The 24,088-nt window shown below is 38.6% G+C and overlaps 2 protein-coding genes across 7 annotated transcripts in view; one reads left to right on the top strand and one right to left on the bottom strand.

Annotated features, from left to right (window-relative positions):
• Window positions 1–17,270, bottom strand: part of SPATA1 (spermatogenesis associated 1) — a 69,648-nt gene extending 52,378 nt beyond the window's left edge. For all 5 annotated transcript variants that reach the window (XR_010117323.1, XR_010117322.1, XR_010117324.1 and 2 more), the window contains exons 1-3: window positions 17,135–17,270; window positions 5,123–5,271; window positions 31–137 (exon numbers count right to left, since the gene is read on the bottom strand). Coding sequence is in view for 2 of the 5 variants with exons in the window: in XM_063624203.1 (XP_063480273.1) it covers window positions 31–137; window positions 5,123–5,200 (185 nt within the window). In the remaining 3 variants the exon portion in view is untranslated. The remainder of the gene's footprint in view (window positions 1–30; window positions 138–5,122; window positions 5,272–17,134) is intronic.
• Window positions 16,913–23,793, top strand: GNG5 (G protein subunit gamma 5). 2 transcript variants are annotated; one of them, XM_063624222.1, is made up of 3 exons: window positions 17,411–17,542; window positions 21,612–21,756; window positions 23,570–23,793. In XM_063624222.1, exons 1-2 carry the CDS (start codon window positions 17,462–17,464, stop codon window positions 21,735–21,737), a joined length of 207 nt encoding a protein of 68 aa, XP_063480292.1. In that variant the 5' UTR covers window positions 17,411–17,461; the 3' UTR covers window positions 21,738–21,756; window positions 23,570–23,793. The 2 variants fall into 2 exon arrangements, with proteins under 2 accessions (XP_063480291.1, XP_063480292.1); XM_063624221.1 differs by having other exon boundaries at window positions 16,913–17,542; window positions 21,612–23,793.
• Window positions 23,794–24,088: the final 295 nt, after the last annotated feature.

Here is a 24,088-nt window from a genome sequence, read left to right as displayed (position 1 = left end):
CATATTGTTACATGACTACACAACACTTGCCTTAGAAATCCAGCTGAAATGAATTTGTTAACAACTTCTGTTGAAATGGTATTTAGCTTATAGTTCCATGATCCTTCAGGGACATAAAAAACATGAAGTTCCACCAACTGAATAAATCGAGAAGAACATCGATTAAAATATTTTATTATTATTATTATTATTATACTTTAAGTTTTAGGGTCCATGTGCACAACGTGCAGGTTAGTTACATATGTATACGTGTGCCATGTTGGTGTGCTGCACCCATAAACTCATCATTTAGCATTAGGTATATCTCCTAATGCTATCCCTCCCCTCTCCCCCGACTCCACAACAGTCCCCAGTGTGTGATGTTCCCCTTCCTGTGTCCATGTGTTCTCATTGTTTAATTCCTACCTATGAGTGAGAACATGCAGTGTTTGTTTTTTTGTCCTTGCGATAGTTTGCTGAGAATGATGGTTTCCAGCTTCATCCATGTCCCTACAAAGGACATGAACTCATCATTTTTTATGGCTGCATAGTATTCCATGGTGTATATGTGCCACATTTTCTTAATCCAGTCTATCATTGTTGGAAAAATATTTTTAAAGTGAAAAAAAATCAGTTGATGTCCTATAGAATTAAGTTTAATAAACACGGCCGGGCGCGGTGGCTCACGCTTGTAGTCCCAGCACTTTGGGAGGCCGAGGCGGGCGGATCACGAGGTCAGGAGATCGAGACCACGGTGAAACCCCGTCTCTACTAAAAATACAAAAAATTAGCTGGGCGTGGTGGAGGGCGCCTGTAATCCCAGCTACTCGGAGAGGCTGAGGCAGGAGAATGGTGTGAACCCGGGAGGCGGAGCTTGCAGTGAGCCGAGATTGCGCCACTGCACTCCAGCCTGGGCAACAGAGCGAGACTCCGTCTCAAAAAAAAAAAAAAAAAATTAATAAACACAATAGAAAAAAACATGGAATACATACATCCCTCTGAACAAACAACAAAATGAACTAAAAATTTGTTCTTAAGTTGGCCACTTGGCACTTGGAGTACATTTTCCCTTGGCAACAATGTTATAGATGTGGCTATGAGATTAGCTTAACATCTTTGGCATATGGTGTTTTTTCTGTGGCTTGCAGTAAGAATCCTAGGGCACCAAGACTAGTTTTCTTAACATCAACCTTTACCTCACCTCACTCCCCACCTACTCAGTTCTACTGGGGTGAACTTGTGGAATCTTTATCCTTTGTATATTTTCTCCCTATTACAGTTCTGATGATTGCTAGCCCTCAGCACCTGCAAAAGGTTTAATAATGTGGTTTGGGGAATGTACTTATTCCCCAGAATTCCAGGAAGAACCTATTCCTGACCAATGAGAAAGAAATGATTGTTCTTACATTGGGCATGTCTGTAAGTGTGTCTGTGCTTCTACGTAACTATCCAATTTTCCATTGATGTTTTGTTATGACCTTGATTAGAATCCTTCCACTTAAAAGAATATTTATATAACCAAAACAGAAACAATGATTGCAAATATAGTCTTATATTTTAGTCAAATTAAGTCTGATACTCCCTGCATATTGTCAAAACATTTAAATGAATATTCTCGAATGTAATATTAAATATCTGAGAAACCTTTAAAAATTTGAATATGACTTACTGTTAATATTAGTAATTTCATAGGAGATAAAAATGGTTCTTAAGCATAAGGTTTTCTTCAAGTTGTTTTTATAAATCAAGAAAATTACTTCTATGCTTTCGATGATGATTATTAACTAACAATTTAAAATGTTTGTATAGATCTGATAGTGAAGTTTTCTATATGTTGCATTTTGAACACTAGAGCACTTACAAGATTATCCCCAGCTATACTATTAAATATTTGCAAAACCTTAAGAAATTTGAAGTAAATATGATCTTATCTTTATATAAATTTATTAATATTTTAAAGGAGGAAACTATTTCTTGAACTAAGTATTTATATACAAGCTTCTTAAAAAAGATATTTTAATGGTTTTTTTTCCAGAACAACAAAGTAGTTGAAAAAATATTGAAAAATTTTAAAGTACATATTAAATCCGACAATATTATTTTAAGGTTAAATATTCTATTTACACTCAAACCCTAATTTATTATAATCTTACTTTCCTGACTTTAATGGAAGCTACTCATCAATAACATTTTCATTAAAACCATTAGCTATTTTAAAAATACATTACAAGGTATGGCACATACTTTTTCTTTTGCCCCAGGTTTCAAAATGATTAGAGATGGCACTGTTGGATCCTGTCTCTATTTAAAATATTGATACCTTGTTCATCATGGATTTTTTTTGCATTAATTTTAGTAAAAAATTTTTTTGGTAACCCCTTAAATTTTTCATCTATGGCAAGTACCTCATTTGCCTCAGACTAGTCCTGGCTCTGTGAGAAATATTGCCAATAAACAATAAATACTGACTTCTAAGAAGTAAAATTTTTAAAATTTTTTAAAAATTAAAAAAACATAAAACACTAATAGGTAATATAGTATGTTATAAAGTGGTAATTACTAGGAAAAAATAATAAGTAGGGCAGTGTAAAGAAGAATGGGAAGATATGGGACGGAGAAGTTTTCAGTTTTAAATAGTCAGGGTAGGTCTCATGGAAAAGGTGAGATCTGAGTAAAGACCTAAGGGAAAAGAAGGAATTAGCCAAGTGAAGATCTAGAGGGAAGGAGTTCCAGAAAGAGATAAAATAAAGGTATTAAGGTAAGAGCATGCCAGTACGATTGAAGCAGAGAGAGTAGGGGAGAGAGTAGAAGATAAGTTCAGAAAAATAAGAAGGTAGAGGGGAAACATATAGCACTTTCTGGGCCATTTTCACCTACAAAACGGGAAGCTAATGCATGGTTTTAAGAGAAACATTAAGATCTGACATATATTTTTATTTAATATGAAAAATTTTAAACATACATATAAATACAGTAATTCTCTCTCTCCGAATAAAACATTCAAAGTAAATCAGACACCATGACACTATATCCCTAAATTATTTGGCATCCATATTCTAAAAATAAAGACCTCTGTAACATAATCACAATTTCATTTTCACATCTAAAAAAATTAACATTCCCTAATGTCAATTAATGTCCAGTTAATATTTAAATTTTCCCAATTGTCCTCAAAATATTTTCTTAATCTGGAATTCAAACAAGGATCACACAATGCATTTGGTTGTTACGTCTTTTAAAACTTTCATCTTGAAGAGTTCCCAAACCTATTTTTTTGCTTTTTATTTTTAACATGGCATTGACTTTTTAAAAGATATTGAGCCAGTTGTCTTATAGATGTTCTACATTCTGAATGTACTTCATTATCTCTAAGGTGTCATTTAACTTGTTTCTCCAACCTCTCTTATCTCCTGTAAACAGTTAACTATACAGCCTTCAAGTGACGCAGGTTACTACTTGGGGAAATAATATTTTATAAGTGGTGTCCTGTATTTTATATCTCATTATATCAGGATATACATAACGCTTTACTTAATTAGTTGAGTGATGGGAATCATAGCTAGAACAGACTATAAGAGGCAAGAAAAGAGAACTTGTTATGAAGCTACTAGAATAATTACAGTCTGAGACAATGGTGACTCATGTGCTAGCAGTAAAGGTTATTAAAAAGTAGTCAGATTTTGTATATGTTTAAAAGTTAGAGTCAATCCATTGGAAGTGGAGTTTAAGAGTCAGGTAGAAAAGTCAGAGTCAATCTATTGGAAGTGGAGTTTGAAAGAGAGTCAAGTAGAAGACTCAAGTATGCAAGAAGAATCAAGTATAACTCCAAGGCATTTGGCCTCAGATACTGAAAGGATAGATTTGACATCACCTAAGATGTCAAAAGTCATGGTGGTGCAAGTTTTAGGGAAGGGAAAAAAAATCCAGTTTCAGACATATTAAGATGAGATATCTATTGGCCATCCAAGTGGCGATGTCAGTTAGTCAGTTGAATATAGGCCTACGTGAATCTGGAATTTGGGCTATAAATTTGGAAATCCTTGACATAAAGTTGGTATTTAAATCTATTAGACTAGATGAGATCACCAAGGAATGAGCGCAGGTAGAGAAGAGAACAAAGAGCTGAACCCTGATGTATTCCAAAATTAAGAGGTCAGGAGGAAGATGAAGGCCCAGTAAAGATGACTGAGAATGAACAACCAGGGAGGTAAGAAGAAAACAAACATAAAAGAGCTGAACCCTGATGTATTCCAAAATTAAGAGGTCAGGAGGAAGATGAAGGCCCAGTAAAGATGACTGAGAATGAACAACCAGGGAGGTAAGAAGAAAACAAACATAATATGTATGCTAGAAGCCTAGTGAAGCCTACATCAAGGAAGAGAAAGTGATTAATGGTGTCAACTGTTTTGCACACATAGATCAAGAATGTTTAGGATAAGAATCAACCAACAGATTTAGTAATGAAAAGGTGAATTTAATGAGAATAGTTTTGGTGGAATAATGGAGGTGAAATCTTGACTGCAGTTGGTTTAAGAGAAAATAGAAGGTATCGGGGGTCTGAGATGGTATGACATACTTGTTTAGAAGAGTGAAAGAGTGAATTAATGGGTGGCAGATAGTAAGATTGCCCACCAGAAAAAGATTCCACTTGAAATTCATGGTCATGAATTTAAAGTGAGAATGGTACTTATGATGGTATACATTTTTTTCTCTAGCCATGTTCAGCTGCTCAGGTGTAGGTACAGAATAGGTGGAGAAATGCATTAACCATGTTTGTTGTTTTGCCAAGCAGCACAATGAAGTGAGAGAGGGGCAAGGAGTCAAAAGTATGTGCAAAGGAGTGATCATGACTGCTCTATGGAACTTAAGCTAGATATGGAGGGTACCACCTTCAATCATATGATTGAGAAATAGTGAAAAAGGTGATAGGATCAATGCATTGGGGATCCCAATATGGTTGGGGTAGAGGAAGTGAGCTAGAGACACGAGAAGTGTTATTAGGCAATGGGATACACGAAGTTGGGATCATGGTGGAATCAATATCTAATACTTTACATAATTTATGTTTTTGCTTTTATGAAACTTTTCAAAAACAGTGATAAGCAGGTCTTTCTTATATTTTAGTATGAAAAGATTTTCTTACCTCTGATGAGGAAGGTCGACTTGGATTGAGTGACATATTATCAGCTGGAATTTTGTTTCTTTTTTTATCTTTCTTCATTTAAGTAGTACTAAATAAAAATTATAATAGTTTTTTTTGGCTTAAGGTGGCATTCCACTCATTTCTGGTCTCTGATTTGTTCAAGAAATAAAAAGAAAAACACAAAAGCATTAAATAAACTAAAAATGAAAACTTAGACATATATACAATCTTTATTATTCTAACTCAAAAGGACATATTACTAGTAAATAAGGCTGTGTAATGAAGTGAGCATAAATCTATACAACTAAGTAATGTGACAAATTACATTATAATGGACTTGTGACCAGGACATATTTTACTATTCTAAATAATTCATCTTTTCTTGGTCGAAAATTAAGGTTAAATATATAGCATTTTACATGAAGTAGAAATACACGTTTGGAAGTAGAAAGGCAGAATTTATGATACTTGGTTAGTATCAACTACAAACTCTAAGCATGCCTAAAGTTTTAGTTAGCCTTTTGGCTAGTTAAAATGGCTATAGAATGATGAAAACTGTTTTACCATATACATTTCTTCCTGGGCTTTGATGCCTCAATAATAAAAAATGTGAACAATCATTCCAGGTGAAAATGCCAGTCTTTAAATATATCAGGCTTCATTTGTGTATTATGTCCTGTGTTTTTCCTCAGGATTTATGGTAGTTTACAAGAATGTATGATACAATTAAAAATATACAATGTATATAAGAAAAACTAAAAAATAAGGTAGCTGAATTATTACTCTAACAGGAATTATCAAAGCAGGATAATTCTTAAGGATATACTAATCATACCAACACAAGAGCTAAAGCTTTTCTAGATTTCAAAGCATTGCTCTTCCTTGATTTATGTTAAAATAAGGATTTAAATCCAACAAAACTTAAAATTCCTCTGATCTGGTACTGATTATAGCTCTACAAAACCCTAACAAGTACCACTAATTGTTTTAATAGTATCAAAATTAAAAGATTATTTCCTGAAATATACAATCTCCTTAAATTAGTTTTACATATTACTTTCCATATTTCTTACAATAATTAAAACTTAGAATGTGATTTGCCATTTTGACCATGTCAAATGCTATTTTAAGTACACATTAGAATTTCAAGTATTTATATATCTATCCAAAAACTCTGTATGCCATTGTATTAATATTAGCCTCTATTATGAACCTAAGTGAAAGATGACTCAGATACATATATGGTCACTTCACTATTAGATAAGAATTAGTTAATAATCTATAATAATTACAGCATATGGACATTCATTGATTCACTGGTAGGCAAATTAGTAGGCTGAAAGTTTTAATTTGTTACATATTAAAATTTGATATTTTAATTCAGAACAATTTTTTTTCTTTTTTTTTAAGACAGATTCTCCCTGTGTCGCCCAGGCTGGAGTGCAGTGGCTCAGTCTTGGCTCACTGCAGCCTCTGCCTCTCAGGTTCAAGCGATTCTCCTGCCTCAGCCTCCCAAGTAGCTGAGATTACAGGCGTATGCCACCACTTCCAGTTAATTTTTATATTTTTAATACAGACAGGTTTCCACCACGTTGGCCAGGCTGGTCTCAAACCCCTGACCTCAAGTGATTCGCCCGTCTCGGCCTCCCAAAGTGCTGGGATTACAGGTATGAGCCATCACTGTGCCCGTCCCAGAACAAATTTTTAATTAAACAAACTCAAAATAGATCAGTCAAGACCTGCTTTATTGTTGTCCTGAGGTAAACCTATACAGGACCCCACTATACAGGTTGAGTATCCATAATTTTAAAATCTGAAATCTGGAATGCTCAAAAATCTGAAACTATTTGAATGCTGACATGATGCTCCAAAGAAATGCTCATTGGAGCATTTTGGATTTGGATTAGGATTGTTTAACCGATATAATGCAAATATCCCAAAATTTGAAAAAATCTGAAATCTGAAACATTTCTGACCCCAAACGTTATGGATAAGGAATACTTAACCTACAGTATCCCTTCTAAAGTAATGGCAAAGAAGCCATGTTTGGGATTTTAAGAACTCCCTTTATCATTTCTGATGCGACCAATGCTGGAGACCAAATCCTGGGCTGGCCAGAAACAAACAAAATGTTCTAATGTAAAAAGATGAGCCTTTGGGAATTAGACCTGGGAAAAGAGCTCAAGATTCAAGCATTAGTAGACATTACTAATAAGAATATAGAAAAGAGAGCTAGGCACGGTGGCTCATGCCTATAATCCCAGCACTTTGGGAGGCCGAGAGGGGCAGATTGCCTGAGGTCAGGAGTTTGAGACCAGTCTGGCCAACATGGTGAAACCCCGTCTCTATTAAAAAAAATACAAAAAAAATTAGCCAGGTGTGGTGGCATGCACCTGTAATCCCAGCTACTCGAGAGGCTGAGGCAGGGGAATTGCTTGAACCAGGGAGGTGGAGGTTGTGGTGAGCCAAGATCGTGCCATTGTACTCCAGCCTGGGCGACAGACTGAGACTCCGTCTCAAAAAAAAAAAAAAATTTATATATATATATAAAAGAGAAGTCATGAGGTAGTATCATAGCCATGAGGCAAGCCCATGTTATGGGAAAGCTACACTTATTTATAAAGAGATAGAAAAAGATAAAGAATGGAGAAAATGACTAAGTTAACTGGTAGTGAGAAGCAAACTGAGGAAGTAACATAGCTGATTCATGTTTATAACTAAGCACTACAGAGGAATCAAGAATTCTTGGGGCTGAAGTCTCTAGCCTTGGATCTACTTCCAGTTTGGCCTATTATTGTGACAGTTTCTGTTTTGGGATTTACAAGGGATATGTGCCTCCACTGCTGCTCTATGTTGATCTTTACAATAATCTCCTCATTGCTTGTGCTAACTTGAGTAAGCCTTTGCTATTGAAACCATGAGAGGCTAATTAAAACTTTAGGCATGGTTGGCTGGTGCGGTGGCTCACGCCTGTAATCCCAACACTTTGGGAGGCCGAGGCAGGCAGATCACCTGTGGTTGGGAGTTCGAGACCAGCCTGACCAACATGGAGATACCCCGTCTCTACTAAAAATATAAAATTAGCTGGGCGTGGTGGCACATGCCTGTAATCCCAGCTACTCCGGAAACTGAGGCAGAAGAATCGGTTGAACCCAAGAGACGGAGGTTACAGAGAGCCGAGATTGCGCCGAGCCAAGATTGTGCCATTGCACTCTAACCTGGGCAACAAGAGCAGAACTCTGTAACAAAAAAACAAAACAAAACAAAACAAAACAAAAAAAACTTTAGGCATGCTTAGAATTTATAGTTGATCCTAACCAAGTCATATACTAAATCCTAACATATAACATGTGGGATTTTCACATTTTTCACCTATTACTAATTAGCTAATGAACAAAATGATGCCAACAATTCAAATGAAAGGAGACTGATATCTAAATAACCAAAAATAAAGTGACTATGAAGTTCCTGTCTAATCTTTCATTTACTGCATAATTTTGCTTCACAACTCTACTGCCAGGAATGGAAAATCAATTTTATCTTGCATGCCAATTCCCATCAACTGGTACTGACTATCTAAAAGTGAATTACTAAGTAGGGTCCCAAGGCTACATCTCAGTAGGAAATAGTACAGAACTGAATTATCACAGTCAACTATGGGTTTGAGAAGGAGTAACTGTTGGTAGATGTATCACCTATCTGCCATCTCTGATCTGGTCTTTCCTTTCAAAATAGCTACCCATCATGTTTTCTCCGCACTTTTCCAAAATGATTTTCAGTGTCAGTAGCAGAGCTGAAAATCAAGCTTAAGAAATTCTGATACTTATTCAGTGTCTAGAAATAAGGATTCTAGTAATTTTTATTTCCTGTCTGATTTGATATGGCATACAAAGATTGCTCAAAATTAGGTACTGATGGGACGTATCTCAAAATAATAAGAGCTATCTACAACAAACCCACAGCCAATATCATACTGAATGGGCAAAAACTGGAAGCATTCCCTCTGAAAACTGGCACAAGACAGGGATGCCCTCTCTCACCACTCCTATTCAACATAGTGCTGGAAGTTCTGGCCAGAGCAATCAGGCAGGAGAAGGAAATAAAGGGTATTCAATTAGGAAAAGAGGAAGTCAAATTGTCCCTGTTTGCAGATGACATGATTGTATATCTAGAAAACCCCATTGTCTCAGCCCCAAATCTCCTTAAGCTGATTAGCAACTTCAGCAAAGTCTCAGGATACAAAATCAATGTACAAAAATCACAAGCATTCTTGTACACCAATCACAGACAACAGAGAGCCAAATCATGAGTGAACTCCCATTCACAATTGCTTCAAAGAGAATAAAATACCTAGGAATCCAACTTACAAGGGATGTGAAGGACCTCTTCAAGGAGAACTACAAACCACTGCTCAATGAAATAAAAGAGGATACAAACAAATGGAAGAACATTCCATGCTCATGGGTTGGAAGAATCAATATCGTGAAAATGGCCATACTGCCCAAGGTAATTTATAGATTCAATGCCATCCCCATCAAGCTACCAATGACTTTCTTCACAGAATTGGAAAAAACTACTTTAAAGTTCATATGGAACCAAAAAAGAGCCCGCATCGCCAAGTCAATCCTAAGCCAAAAGAACAAAGCTGGAGGCATCACGCTACCTGACTTCAAACTATACTACAAGGCTACAGTAACCAAAACAGCATGGTACTGGTACCACAACAGAGACATAGATCAATGGAACAGAACAGAGCCCTCAGAAATGATGCCGCATAGCTACAACTATCTTATCTTTGACAAACCTGACAAAAACAAGAAATGGGGAAAGGATTCCCTATTTAATAAATGGTGCTGGGAAAACTGGCTAGCCGTATGTAGAAAGCTGAAACTGGATCCCTTCCTTACACTTTATACAAAAATTAATTCAAGATGGATTAAAGACTTAAATGTTAGACCTAAAACCATTAAAATCCTACAAGAAAACCTAGGCAATACCATTCAGGACATAGGCATGGGCAAGGACTTCATGTCTAAAACACCAAAAGCAATGGCAACAAAAGCCAAAATTGACATATGGGATCTAATTAAACTAAAGAGCTTCTGCACAGCAAAAGAAACTACCATCAGAGTGAACAGACAACCTACAGAATGGGAGAAAATTTTTGCAACCTACTCATCTGACAAAGGGCTAATATCCAGAATCTACAATGAACTCAAACAAATTTACAAGAAAAAAACAAACAACCCCATCAAAAAGTGGGCAAAGGACATGAACAGATACTTCTCAAAAGAAGACATTTATGCAGCCAAAAAACACATGAAGAAATGCTCATCATCACTGGCCATCACAGAAATGCAAATCAAAACCACAGTGAGATACCATCTCACACCAGTTAGAATGGCCATCATTAAAAAATCAGGAAACAACAGGTGCTGGAGAGAATGTGGAGAAATAGGAACACTTTTACACTGTTGGTGGGACTGTAAACTAGTTCAACCATTGTGGAAGTCAGTGTGGTGATTCCTCAGGGATCTAGAACTAGAAATACCATTTGACCCAGCCATCCCATTACTGGGTATATACCCAAAGGACTATAAATCATGCTGCTATAAAGACACATGCACACGTATGTTTATTGTGGCACTATTCACAATAGCAAAGACTTGGAACCAACCCAAATGTCCAACAACGATAGACTGGATTAAGAAAATGTGGCACATATACACCATGGAACACTATGCAGCCATAAAAAATGATGAGTTCATGTCCTTTGTAGGGACATGGATGAAACTGGAAAACACCATTCTCAGTAAACTATAGCAAGGACAAAAAACCAAACACCACATGTTCTCACTCATAGGTGGGAATTGAACAATGAGAACTCATGGACACAGGAAGGGGAACATCACATTCCGGGGACTGTTGTGGGGTTGGGGGAGGGGGGAGGGACAGCATTAGGAGATATACCTAATGCTAAATGACGAGTTAATGGGTGCAGGAAATCAACATGGCACATGGATACATATGTAACAAACCTGCACATTGTGCACATGTACCCTAAAACCTAAAGTATAATAAAAAAAAAAAAAAAAAAAAAAAAGAAAATCCTAAATGCTGACATGGGCTATGTTTAAATATACCAATAAAGTAGAATCTCACACAAGGTAATCACATTGATTGGGAGCCAGAAAAGCAGATTTCTAGTCCCTTATAACCTATAAAACCATTCATTGGTCTGAGTGTGCGTTTCTTAGTGGTAAGTGACTTGAACTCTTCAAGATCCTTTGCAGCTCTAAAATGTTTTGATTACTTGATTGCTCAAGGAATGCAACAAGTGAAAGGGAAACTTAAACTCTGGAATAAAAAAATGAGAATACAGTTAACTTTATGACAGATGATGGGAGTATTTTTTGACATAATTCCTGATTCTTAAGTCACCAAGGTATGAAGTCTATCTGATCAGGATAAATTCAGGTTACATATATGTCCTGGGAGTTCTGCTTTATCTAGTTCCTGGTTAAGCTGTAAATAAAATTCTAATCAATTTAAAGGGTAGCCTGTCTTAGGTAAATAGATTAAAATGCCTGAAATGAGGCCGGGCGCGCTGGCTCACACCTATAATCCCAGCACTTTGGGAGGCCAAGGCAGGTGGATCACCTGAGGTCGGGAGTTTGAGACCAGCCTGCCCAACTATGGTGAAACCCCATCTCTGGTAAAAATACAAAATTGGCCGGGCGTGGTGGCGCGTGCCTATAATCCCAGCTACTAGGGAGGCTGAGGCAGGAGACTTGCTTGAACCCAGGAGGCAGAGGTTGCAGTGAGCCGAGATCGCGCCATTGCACTCTAGCCTGGGCAACAAGAGCAAAACTCTGTCTCAAAAAAAAAAAAAAAAAAAAAAGCCTGAAATGCCTGAGGGCACTCCAGAATCCACAAGCATTTATAGTAGTTAGAATTCTAAAACCAATTGAGGAATGAGGTTTGTTTTCTAGACATGTCCTAGTGTAGACAAAATGGCATACTTGTCTTGATTTGAAACCTTCTCAGGATATATAAGGACATTTTAGGGAGGGGGAGGGTCTCCCAGAGAGTAACAGAATGATACAGAATTAGAATCTATGTTGGAAAAGGAATTATAGAGTTAGGCTTCTTTTACTTTGTAATTTTTGTGGGCATGTAGTAGGTGTATATATTTATGGGTACATGAAATACTTTGATACAGGCATACAACATGTGAAAGTCACATCAGGGTAAATAGGGTATCCATGACCTCAAGCATTTATCATTTCTTTGTGTTACAAAAAATCCAATTATACTCTTATTTTAAAATGTATAATAAATTATTGTTGACTATAATCACCCTTTTGTGCTATCAAATACTAGGTTTTATTCACTTTATCTAACTTATATTTCTGTACCCATTAACCATCCCCAGTCCCCACCCCACTACCCTTCCCAGCCTCTGGTAACCATGATTCTACTATCTCCATGAGTTTGTTTCAATTTTTACTGCCAAATAAGTGAGAACATGTGAAGTTTCTGGTTCTGTGCCTGGCTTTTTCACTTAACATAATGACCTCCAGTTCTATCCATGTTGTTGCAAATGAGATGTCTCATTCTTTTTTATGGCGGAATGGTACTCCATTGTTTATTTGTACCACATTTTCTTTACTCATTCATTCATCTGTTGATAGACACTTAGGTTGCTTTTAAATCTTGGCTATGGTGAATAGTGCTGCAGTAAACAAGGGAGTGCTGATACCTTGATATACTGGTTTCTTTTGGGTCTATAGCTAGCAGTGGGATTCCTGGGACATACTGAAGCTCTATTTTTAGTTTTTTTTGAGGAACCTCCAAGTTGGTCTCCCTAGTGGTGGTACTAATTTACATTCTCACCAACAGTGTACAAGGGTTCCCTTTTCTCCACATCCTCACCAGCATTTGTTATTGTCTATCTTTTGCATAAAAACCACTTTAATTGGGGAGAGATGATATCTCATCGTAGTTTTGATTTGCATTTCTCCTGATGATCAGTGATGTTGAACACCTTTTCATATACCTGTTTGCCATTTGCAAGTCTTCTTTTGAAAAATGTTTATTCAGCTTTTTTGCTCATTTTTAAAGTGGATTATTAGATTTTTTTCCTATATAGTTGAGCTCCTTATATATTCTGGTTATCAATCCTTTATCAGATGGATAGCTTGCAAATATTTCTTCCCATTCTGTGAGTCGTCTCTTCACTTTGCTGATTATTTCCTTTGTAATGCAGAAGGTTTTTATTTTTATTTTTTGAGACAGGGCGTCTCTGTTGCCCACGCTGGAGTGCAGTGGCATGATCACAGCTCACTGCAGCCTTGACCTCTGCAGGTTCCCAAGTAGCTGGGACCACAGGTACATGCCACCATGCCTAGCTACTTTTTGTATTTTTGTCAAGATGGGGTTTTGGCTTTGTCATATTGCCCAGGCTGTTATACAACTCCTGGGTTCAAGAAATCCACCTGCTTCAGCCTCCCAAAGTGCTGGGATTACAAGTGTAAGCACCATGCCTGGCCCTGTGCAGGTTTTTAACTTGATGTAATTCCATTTGTTCATTTTTGCTTTGGTTGCCTGTGCTTGTAGGGCATTATTCAAAAAATCTTTACCCAATCCAATGTCCTGGAAAGTTTCTCCAATGTTTTGTTTTTTTGAGAGATGGGTCTCACTCTGTCGCCCAGGCTGGATTGCAATGGCGTGATCTCAGCTTACTGCAATCACTGCCTCCTGGATTCAAGTGATTCTCCTGCCTCAGCTTCCCAAGTAGCTGCAACTACAGGCATGTGCCACTACGCCCAGCTAATTTTTGTATTCTTAGTAAAGACAGGGTTTCACTATATGTTGGCCAGGCTGGCCTGAAACTCCTGATCTCAGGTGATCCACCTGCCTCGGCCTCCCAAAGTGCTGGGATTACAGGTGTGAGCCACCATGCCCCACCTCCAATATTTTCTTATAGACGTTTCATAGTTTGAGGTCTTAGATTTAAGTCTTTAACCCATTTTGATTTGATTTTGGTATAGGAGACAGAGAGATCTAGTTTCATTCTTCTAATATGGATATTCAGTTTTCCCAGCATCATTTATTGAAGGGACTGTCCTTTCTCCAATGTATGTTCTTGGCACCTTTGTAAAAAATGAGTTCTTGTAGGTGAATGAATTTGTTTCTGGGTTCTCTATTCTGTTGTACTGGTCTACGTGTCTGTTTTTATGCCAGTAGCATGCTGTTTTGGTTACTATAGCTCTGTTGTATAATTTGAGGTCAGGTAACATGATTGCTGCATTTTTATTCTTTTGGCTCAGGGTAACTTTGGTGACTCTGGGTCTTTTATGGTTCTGTGTAAGTTTTAGGATTGTTTTTAATACTTCTGTGAAGAATGTCATTGGTATTTTGATAGAGATTGCATTGAATCTGTAGATTGCTTTGGGTATTAGAGACATTTTAACTATATTGAATCTTCCAATACATGAACATGGAGTATCTTCCCATTTTTTTGTGTCCTCTTCTATTTCTTGCATCAGTGTTTTATGGTTTTCATTGTAGAGATCTTTAACTTCCTTGGTTAATTCCTAAGTATTTTATTTGTAGCTATTGTATGTATTATTTGCTCCAAACCTCAATTTCCTTAGCCATTATAAAAACAGAATAAGCTCATTCTTTGAGAAAGAAGTCAGAATTGTGAAATCCCCCTTTGAAGAGATTCAGCTTTTAGTTAAACTACAAAGTACGGCATGTGAATCTTATTTTTTCAAATTCTGAATTTAGACCTAGTGAACTAAAGAACTTAGGGTACTAATTAATTGAATAAGGTGAAGATCTCAGATAAATTTAAATTGACAGTGCTCTGCTGACAAAACATAAAGTGACAGATTACTTGGTGGTCTTTTCTTGCCATTTATTGCTAAAAGAATCCTCTTGGTGACAAATTGTTTTTACGACAGGCCAGTCTTCAACCAACTGAACGGTGAGCATCTATGTACAGTCGGTAACATGTTTGAAATGTTTTAGATCATTGTGGAAGGTCAAAGAACATCTCCTAAACAAAAGTTTAAGAGATACAGATAGTTCATAAACTATATTTACCGGTAATCACTTCACATGCAACTGAACTTAAAGTTATCTCAATGGTTTTTTTTTTTTTTTTTTTTTGAGACGGAGTCTCGCTCTGTTGCCAGGCTGGAGTGCAGTGGCGCCATCTCGGCTCACTGCAACCTCCGCCTCCTAGGTTCAAGCGAATCTCCTGCATCAAGCCTCCTGGGTGGCGCGCACCACAACGCCCAGCTAATTTTTGTATTTTTTAGTAGAGACGAGGTTTCACCATGTTGGGCAGGATGGTCTCGATCTCTTGACCTCGTGATCTGCCCGCCTCAGCCTGCTAAAGTGCTGGGATTACAGGTGTGAGCCACCATACCCGGCCTCAATGTTTTTTTTTTTCTTTTGTATCCTAAATAGAATCTTTAAACACACGCTACAAAAAATAATGCCTGGTGTTTGAGACAGCACTCCAGTCTGTGGTTTCCCAATGCAGCAATTAATAAAAAAGCAACAATTTTTTTTTTTATGAAACTGTTTCGTCCTAAAACACTGCTTATTCCTCAACAGTCTCCCTCACAGAAGTAATTATTGGACCATACATTCCCTAAAATCTCTTCCAGCATTAACATTCCACGGTTCTAAGAGTTCAGCGATATATTTTACAACTACTGTAAAATAGATCATTCTTTGAATAGATACTTGTGTTTAATCTTACAAATCTGTAAAGTATGAATGACGTTTTAGCATTATACAGTCAACAAAGCACCAAAGGTGAAATAATTACAATACCTTTTGGGAAAAGACAGTACTTATTGAGATAGCTTTCACATTCTTTTTACATATAATGTCATTTCATTCTGAAAAACAGCTTTACGAAGCTATGTAACTTATTTGGAAATAAAGCCTCAGTAATTTAAGTGGCTTGCCCAAAAATACCGTGATAAGTAGCAGAGCCAGAATTCAAACCCTGGTTTTAACCCCAATCATTACGTCCGTATGAATTAAGTAAAATGCTAAACTTACGATATACATTTTTGCGAACTGATATAAACTGTTGAGTAAATAAATTAGATTTTGTTGACCAGTGCAATTACACATGGTTCCCTAATAAAAAATTTGAAATCCATTAATGATAAAATTATTCACATTAATGGAAAACATCAGCGCATTCGGAGATTGACTACCTGAAAAGAAATAGGAAACATCTGCCCTTAGTGCTGTGACATAAACACACATATTTCCATGGATGAAAGAAAGACGTACTGGCTGAGCCTATTTTGTTTGGTTAGATCCTACCCGCTCTCCTAAAAACTCCTTTGGTACTCAATTTCAAGCAGGATGTAATAAATTACAACGGAAATACTAAAGAGCAAACTTTCCGGAAACACAAAAATAAGTACAATAAGCATTAATTCTTCAGAGTAAATGGGTAACATAGTAGACAGGTGTAATCTTCAGCCAGCACCTTGGCTTCTTCACAATCTCCTTCAGAAAAACCGATTCAAGAGCTAAGAAGCCAGTAAAGTCAAACCTCGAGAACATTCTTTCTCCAGCGAATCAGCGCCCCTGCTCCCCGCCCGCCCGGCTCCGCTGGGTAGGCCGACAGCGACCTCCGCGCCTTGTCTCCGCCTCCGGTCAGCGGGGCTGGGGGTTGGGGGTGGAACTGAGAATGCCTGTTGGCCAAACTCGGGTCACAGAGAGACACGCCTGTACGGGGCGGGGGGTGTGCGGGTGACTCACGCCGGGTGCACAGTAGCTCCTACGCTTCAGCGGGTATCTCCCCTCACTTCCCTCAACCCTTCCCACAAACTCTGGGAGGAAAACTGAGACCTCCTGGTCACCCGCCGCCGGGCGTTTTAGAAACTCCCACAAGCTCTGCCTTCCCTCACTGGTCCTCTTCAAAACCCCTCTTAGTTCTTCGCGGCTAAAGGTAAGCTCTCTCCTTACCTCTCCCTTATCGGCCCCTCTGGAGAGGAAAGGAGAACTTAACAGTCGGGTCGCGCTAGCCTCCCGCAGCCGCCGCGTCCACCGACTGCTCCGCCCCTTCTCTTCCGCCTCCTCCAGGCTCGCGCTCCGGGCCTAGCGTGGAGCTGGAACAGAGGGCTGGCAAGGCGCGCATGCGCACCGAGGGTGGAGCCGCTGAGCACAGAACCGGAAACTTAGAGACAAAGTTCGGAGCCCCGCCCCCGCCGCGCGCCGCTCAGTTGTCTGGCCCAGCCGACCTACGGCCCACGACCCACCGACCCACGAATCGGCCCGGCAGTCGCTTGCACCATGTCTGGCTCCTCCAGCGTCGCCGCTATGAAGAAAGTGGTTCAGCAGCTCCGGCTGGAGGCCGGACTCAACCGCGTAAAAGTGAGCGGGGGCGGGCGGCCGAGGCGGGAGGAAGGCGGCGGGGGCGGGTGGGATCCGGCGGCCCAGCTGGCGGGGGCGGGCGGGACACGCGCCGGCCCTCGCTTTCCCTGTAGAGGACGCGCGCTCGGCGGCGGTGATCCGGGAGCGGCCAGCTTTAGAAAAGGCGCCGCGTGGGTCTACGCTGTGTTTTAGGGGGACGATTAGTTCGCCCTTCCGCCCCAGGACTTTCTGAGGCGGGCTGGCCCCTTGGTTGGACCGTGGCCGGCATTCCGGTCCTCCTCCGTCTCTACCTCCCTTGGCAGCCTTCTCGGCTGGTCTCGCCAACGGCTGCGCCTCCACGCGCCGTCCGCACCCTTCCTTTCCCACTTTGCCAGCCTCCTGTTTCTCATCGGACAGGGCATTTTCCGACTTTTGATTCAGAGCAGACTTTTCTCCTCCATTTTATCTTTCCCAAACCTACTTCCTTTAGTATTAAATTCTTACCTTCAACTTGTCCGTTGAACACATACTTTTAAGCGAATTATTGCATAACTGTGGATTAAATAAGCATTTTTCGAAACGATCCTGGAATGTAAAGTTCCGGTCAGTGCCTCGTACAACCTCGAACAAAGCGTACATTTCATACCTATGGCACAATTTGCTCGTAGTTGACCTTGGGGATATCGACTGGTCCGCATGCCGGAGAAAATGATTATTGTGGGTAATTATTGGTCTCATTTTGGCGTCTGGTTAGTATTGGCCTTGTCTTGGGGTACTTTGGGAGAAAAAGCCTTTTGTCTGTGCTGATAGAACAACTTGACATTCAAGTGCTATTCTGAGTATTTCCTGATTTTTACAGTCCTAAATGGATTGGCTTCTTTCTGGTACAATAGGTCAGGCTACATGTGAAACACTTCTGCAGTTAAAAAAAGAAACAAGAATGTAAATCATGTGCCCTGTTAAAAGCAGCCAGTTCCTAAGATGATTTGATTTTATACTCATCAGGCTAGTCTTTATTACTTCCCGAAATGTTTTGTGGACTGAGAGAGAGGGTCTCTAAGCTTTCTTAACTAGAAGTGTCAGAGACCTAGCTTACTCAGTTGTGGTCACCTCAGAAGGGAAGGGAAATTCTCATGCGTCTTGGTGTGGGATCCTCCTGAGAGAGAGTCTCCCATTTAGCTTTGTTAACTAGAAATGTCAGGGACCTAGCTTGCTCAGTTGTGGTCAACTCAGAAGGGAAGGGAAATTCTCATTCGTCTTGGTGTGGGATCCCCCTCACATCCAGTCCTTGAAGTGCTGTAGACCTCACTGCAGTTTGGAATCCATTTCTCTACTCTCCCAATTGTTACCTCATTACAGTGGTTTCTAGTCAGTCTTGGCTGGATTTGGCTCTGAAATTCGAAATCATTTATTTCTTAACCATTATATATCATTCAGGTGTGCCTTTATCATAGCTAGGATGGACCAAGAAAGAAAAAAATGGGGGCGGGATAGTGAAAGCAATAAATTGTACATAGTCTTCAAAGAAAATGACATGAGGTCCTCAGACTAAAATACTCCAAGAGCTTTACTTTGAAAACCCTAACTGCTGCTCCCCCAACCCCCTCAAACTGATCCTACCTAAATCTTCAGTATGACTTCTGGTTCTGGTCGGGATCATTAAAGGCACCAGACATGATTTGGTTTTGGAGTTACTGCCAGATGTTAAGGCTGTAGCAAGGAGGGGAGCATCCCTTTTGGTAGTTTTTAATGAGCTTTTCTTTAGACATGTTGCTAAATGTGGTTTAACATTGTGTATCTGTTTTATCAATGACTGGGCTAGGTGATTTTTTGTGAGATTTTTAAACTAGCACAATCTTACTTTTAACCTTTATGTGAGTACAATTGATAGAACTTACCATAAGTGCTTGACAAACTGTCATAGGTAGGTCAGGACATTTTTGAGAGTGAGAAGGGGCACTAATAATTAGGCCAGGATTACAGGGTTTCAGTTGACCTCCTGGATGGTGATTGTTACAGTGCCTTGAGGGCTAGCAGCTTGTTCCAGTTTCAGAGTCTTTGTCTCAGCTTTCCTCATTGTTTGGAATGCTGTTTCTCACTGATGGTGATTTGGCTGGATCTCTTGTCATTGAGATCTCAGCTTCAGTGTCACCTCAGACACCTTCCCTTAGGTGGGCACCCAGTCACCATCTAAAAGATTACTCATTTTACTACAGGGCACCTTGTCTGTCATTTTCTCTGAACTGTCAGCTCCATAACAACAGGGCTCTGGCTGTTCTTACGTATTCTTAGTGCCTGTAAGTATATGTGGCACATAGTGGTGCTTGAAAATTGTGAAAGGGAGTTACACTGGACCCCACCTACACTTTAAATAGAAAATTAACAGGTACTCTTTATGCTCCCTGCTGGTTAATATGAATGAAAACACTAAACACTGTTACAATATTTGGTGAAAAATGACACCACTGTTCCCCTACTTTAGCTACACTTCTTTTGGAAGGCAGGGGATGAGGGGGTGTAGTCATTTGTAAAAATACTTCTTTTACATAGGAGCTAATAAACTTATGGAACTCATTACCCTGGACTGTTGTATAAGCCACACACACAAATCGATTCGATAAGCGTTTAGAGTCATCTTAGGATGATGAATTATGGTTGGAGGTACAGCTGTAATTTGCAGGGGTTCTTGGTATAGAGAGCATTTGTGATGCTATTAATTCTCTAAGGCCACATATCCAGCTGGATGGACTGGACACCTGCTCCCAGCCTCCTTGCGGATAAAGACTGAGAATAAAATAAATGAGTATTTCTCCCAGTTAAATCTCAGTTCAAGACTTCAGATATTAGATGCATTTGGGGCATGTTTTAGTCATTCATGTTCCACGTCTGAACGGTTCAGTTCATTGTTTTGGTATTCGTGTACCATCAACTATTTTAATGTTATTAAACTAGACAGTGACAGATTTCTGCCCAGTGTCATGTGACTGAAAGGCTGATAGCAAACTTCAATTTAACAGTTTTTCTGAGCAGCCTGCCTTTAAGAAACTATTGCCTTAAATATGGTTTAAGTGTTAATATACATATACAGAGCCACCCAAACAGGACTTAAGGAACTTCTATGGCTTTATGGTTATTTTGTTTATATCCTACATCACCTTAGCAGAATATATAGAAATAGTAGATGTCTAAGTGAATGAATGCATGCCTCTTTTTAGTTTAAATGCAAGACAGTATAAGGGTCTGATAAATTTGAGGATCAGTATACTGAATGCATTCTTACAGTGTTTGCTTTTCTAAATTATGTGCTAGTTATGCCACATTATGTTCATTCACAGTAGCATTTTTCCAGTAATACTCGTTTCAAGACAAAATAATAGTTTGCTAGAATGTTATTGCTTTTTGTTTAACCTTTAATGTTTTTAATAAGAAACAAGATGTTAAGTACTCTCAGGTTTGCACTTTTAACAGCCTGTTATTAATAAGCAAGATGTGCTATGCGTTGCAAAAATAAACATAATTCTACTGTTTGAACTCAGTCATCTGATGCTTCTAGTAACCAAGCAAAAGAAAACATACTTTAAATCAGTCTTATTTACAAGCATTGGTTTTAAGTATTAAGAGCTCACTAGGCTGGGCACGGTGGCTCACGTCTGTAATCTCAGCACTTTGGGAGGCCGAGGCGGGCAGATCACGAGGTCAAGAGATCGAGACCATCCTGGCCAACATGGGGAAAACCCCGTCTGTACTAAAAATACAAAAATTAGCTGGGTGTGGTGATGCCCGCCTGTAGTCCTAGCTACTCAGGAGGCTGAGGCAGGAGAATCGCTTGAACCCAGGAGGCAGAGGTTGCAGTGAGCTGAGATCGCACCACTGTACTCCAGCGTGGCAACAGAGTGAGACTCAGTCTCAAAAAAAAAAAAAAAAAAAAAAGAGCTCACTATATGACTTAAGTCTTCAATTATTATATAATATTTTCTTTTGAAGCAAGAGTAGTAGTTTTATTGTAAGTACAATATTTCCAAAGATTGAGAAAACCTTCATTAAAATGTTCTCACCATCTGGCACTTCCCCTCCTCTTTGTTACGTATAGGTTTCCCAGGCAGCTGCAGACTTGAAACAATTCTGTCTGCAAAATGCTCAACATGACCCTCTGCTGACTGGAGTATCTTCAAGTACAAATCCCTTCAGACCCCAGAAAGTCTGTTCCTTTTTGTAGAAAAATGAATCTTTCAAAGGTAAGTTTCCTTAAATTAAAAACAAAAACCCACATTGTAGGAATAACAAGTCTTCTCTTTCTTTGCAGCACTTAAAAGATCATCCCATGCCCTTTCCTTTGGCCCTCCATTTCCAGTATTTTTCTGTTTTGCAAGGAAAGTGAGGATTCATGAAACTTGCTGACTTAGTAGCCATGAAGGCTAATCGTTTCTATTTTACCATAAAGGTTAAGTAGAGGATTTAATAACCATAAAGAGGGTATAGGAGAGTTACTACAAAATCCCACTGCTGTAACAAGCCATGTGTCACTTTTTAGCGCACTGGCCTAATGGCATATGTATCTTGGGAGTCCCCAAGTACTAGTTTTGTTTTGTGTACCTGGCAAATATTTAGACAGTTTTTTAAAAATCTGCAATGTTTATGGGGATAACTTAAAGTACTACCAACTGATTTGGATTAACTCTTGATGTTATTGCTCTAACTGAACCCAGCTGTAGAGCAGTATAGCAAAGATTGGGAATTGGAAGTGCAAGAGAAAGTCAGATGTAATTGAGTAAGCCAGTGTGGTAAAGGCGTTTGGACTGAGGTAGAACAGACTTTATGTTTTGTTCTCGTTTGTTGGATTAAAGATAAAACATGAAGGAAATGCAGTATATAAGTTCTTGGTGGCAAACAGTGGACTGAATTTCAGAGAATTAAAAACTAAAGACGCTGTTGGCTTTATTAAAGCATGCTTCAGTACATTAGTGCCTTCCAGATCAAATGTTATGTGTACAAAATGTATGTTAGTCTAAGAGATGTGACCAAAAACGTTTTGGATCATTTAAAATGTAACTGAAGGGTGCTGCCTTTTATAAATTCTTAGTACTTTAGTTAGGGAATGTACTCATTAGTATTGACCTATGAGAAGCAAACTTAAACAAATAGTACTTTTTTAAAAAAGATGTTGTATATGGCACACACCCCTTACTAACATTCTGACTCTCTAAAGTCCAGGAAGCTGCTTCCTAAAATACCTTGTTACATAGTTGTGCCCTCCTTAATTAAGCTTTGTACACCTGGGAGTGTTCAGGAAGTCTGTATAAGTACATGTTTCCAGTAAATACAATGATTGGTTAAGATGTTTAAGTTTTTTGAAATACCAGGGGGAAAAAAAGCCCTTTGAAAACAGGTGTCATGTGCACAAAAATGCACATGAAGAAGTAATTCATTTTCATATTTAACAGTTTATTATAATATCCTTTGTTTCTGCCACTATTCATTTAATTCTTCATGGTAGTTTTTGGAAGTTTCATATTTTTATGGTTTATTAATGTTTTTTTTAACCTCAGTTCTTGTATTCACTTTACAGTGGTTTATTTTCATTTGAATAAAATACTGGGCAGCTGTTAATAGTTTTACTTCCTAGGAATCTACAGATAAGTGTTTAAATGAATTGCTCAAGTTTAAAAATACGGCTGGGGTAAGAACCCAGAAGGTAAAATAATGTCTATTAATCCCAGCAGTATAAGAAAACAGCTTTGTGGATATTAAGATTTGAAGCAGTTTGGGCTAGGAGAAGAATAATTGGGCATCAAAGCATTGCTTCTCAAGCTTGAATATATGCAAATCACTTTGTTAAAATGCAAATTCTAATTCAGAAGGTCAGAGGCGAGTCCCTAGAACTTGCATTTCTTACAACTGCCCACTTAAACTGACGCTGATAGTACTAGACCTACACTGAGTGGCATGAATGTAAAGAATCTACATTGGATTTCTGTATATAAATATAGCTTTTAAAAACTATGTTCTTTGATACTTTACCCTAACTCACCTTTTTTTTTTTCATCTTAGGTTTCCCAAATGACTCCTTATGATCCAGTGAATATTCAAGAGAGCTACATTTGAAGCCTGTACAAAAGCTTATCCCTGTAACACATGTGCCATAATATACAAACTTCTACTTTTGTCAGTCCTTAACATCTACCTCTCTGAATTTTCATGAATTTCTATTTCACAAGGGTAATTGTTTTATATACACTGGCAGCAGCATACAATAAAACTTAGTATGAAACTTTTATTTTGCATTATTATTGGTATTAAATACATAGTATATTAATCTGTTCTGAACACCTGAAGGGGTTAAGTTTGTACAGTTTGTTCCACCTACTCTTCTCACATGACTTTATGCAATACATCTGGCAAGAATGCTAGGCAATTAAAGGTAAACTGTGAACCTTTATTCTTTTAAGGTCAGGAGGAGGCTGTTAAGTTCTACAGGTTTCCATCCATGAGTTACTTACAGGGTTAACTGTTTCAGTGCCTGAATGGAGTACTACAGCACCATGTAATGAGGTAAAAAAGAGCTCCCCC

The sequence above is a fragment of the Symphalangus syndactylus genome, chromosome 12 (genome assembly GCF_028878055.3).
Source record: "Symphalangus syndactylus isolate Jambi chromosome 12, NHGRI_mSymSyn1-v2.1_pri, whole genome shotgun sequence".
NCBI classification, from domain to species: Eukaryota; Metazoa; Chordata; class Mammalia; order Primates; family Hylobatidae; genus Symphalangus; species Symphalangus syndactylus.
The sequence above is the reverse complement of the archived record's forward strand: the minus strand, read 5'-3'. Positions and strand labels throughout refer to the sequence as shown.

Coding starts and splice junctions, on each gene's coding strand:
- GNG5 (XM_063624221.1), top strand. CDS start 17,305: ATGCGCACCGAGGGTGGAGCCGCTGAGCACAGAACCGGAAACTTAGAG. Junction 17,543..21,611: donor CCGGACTCAACCGCGTAAAA/GTGAGCGGGGGC, acceptor TGTTACGTATAG/GTTTCCCAGGCAGCTGCAGA.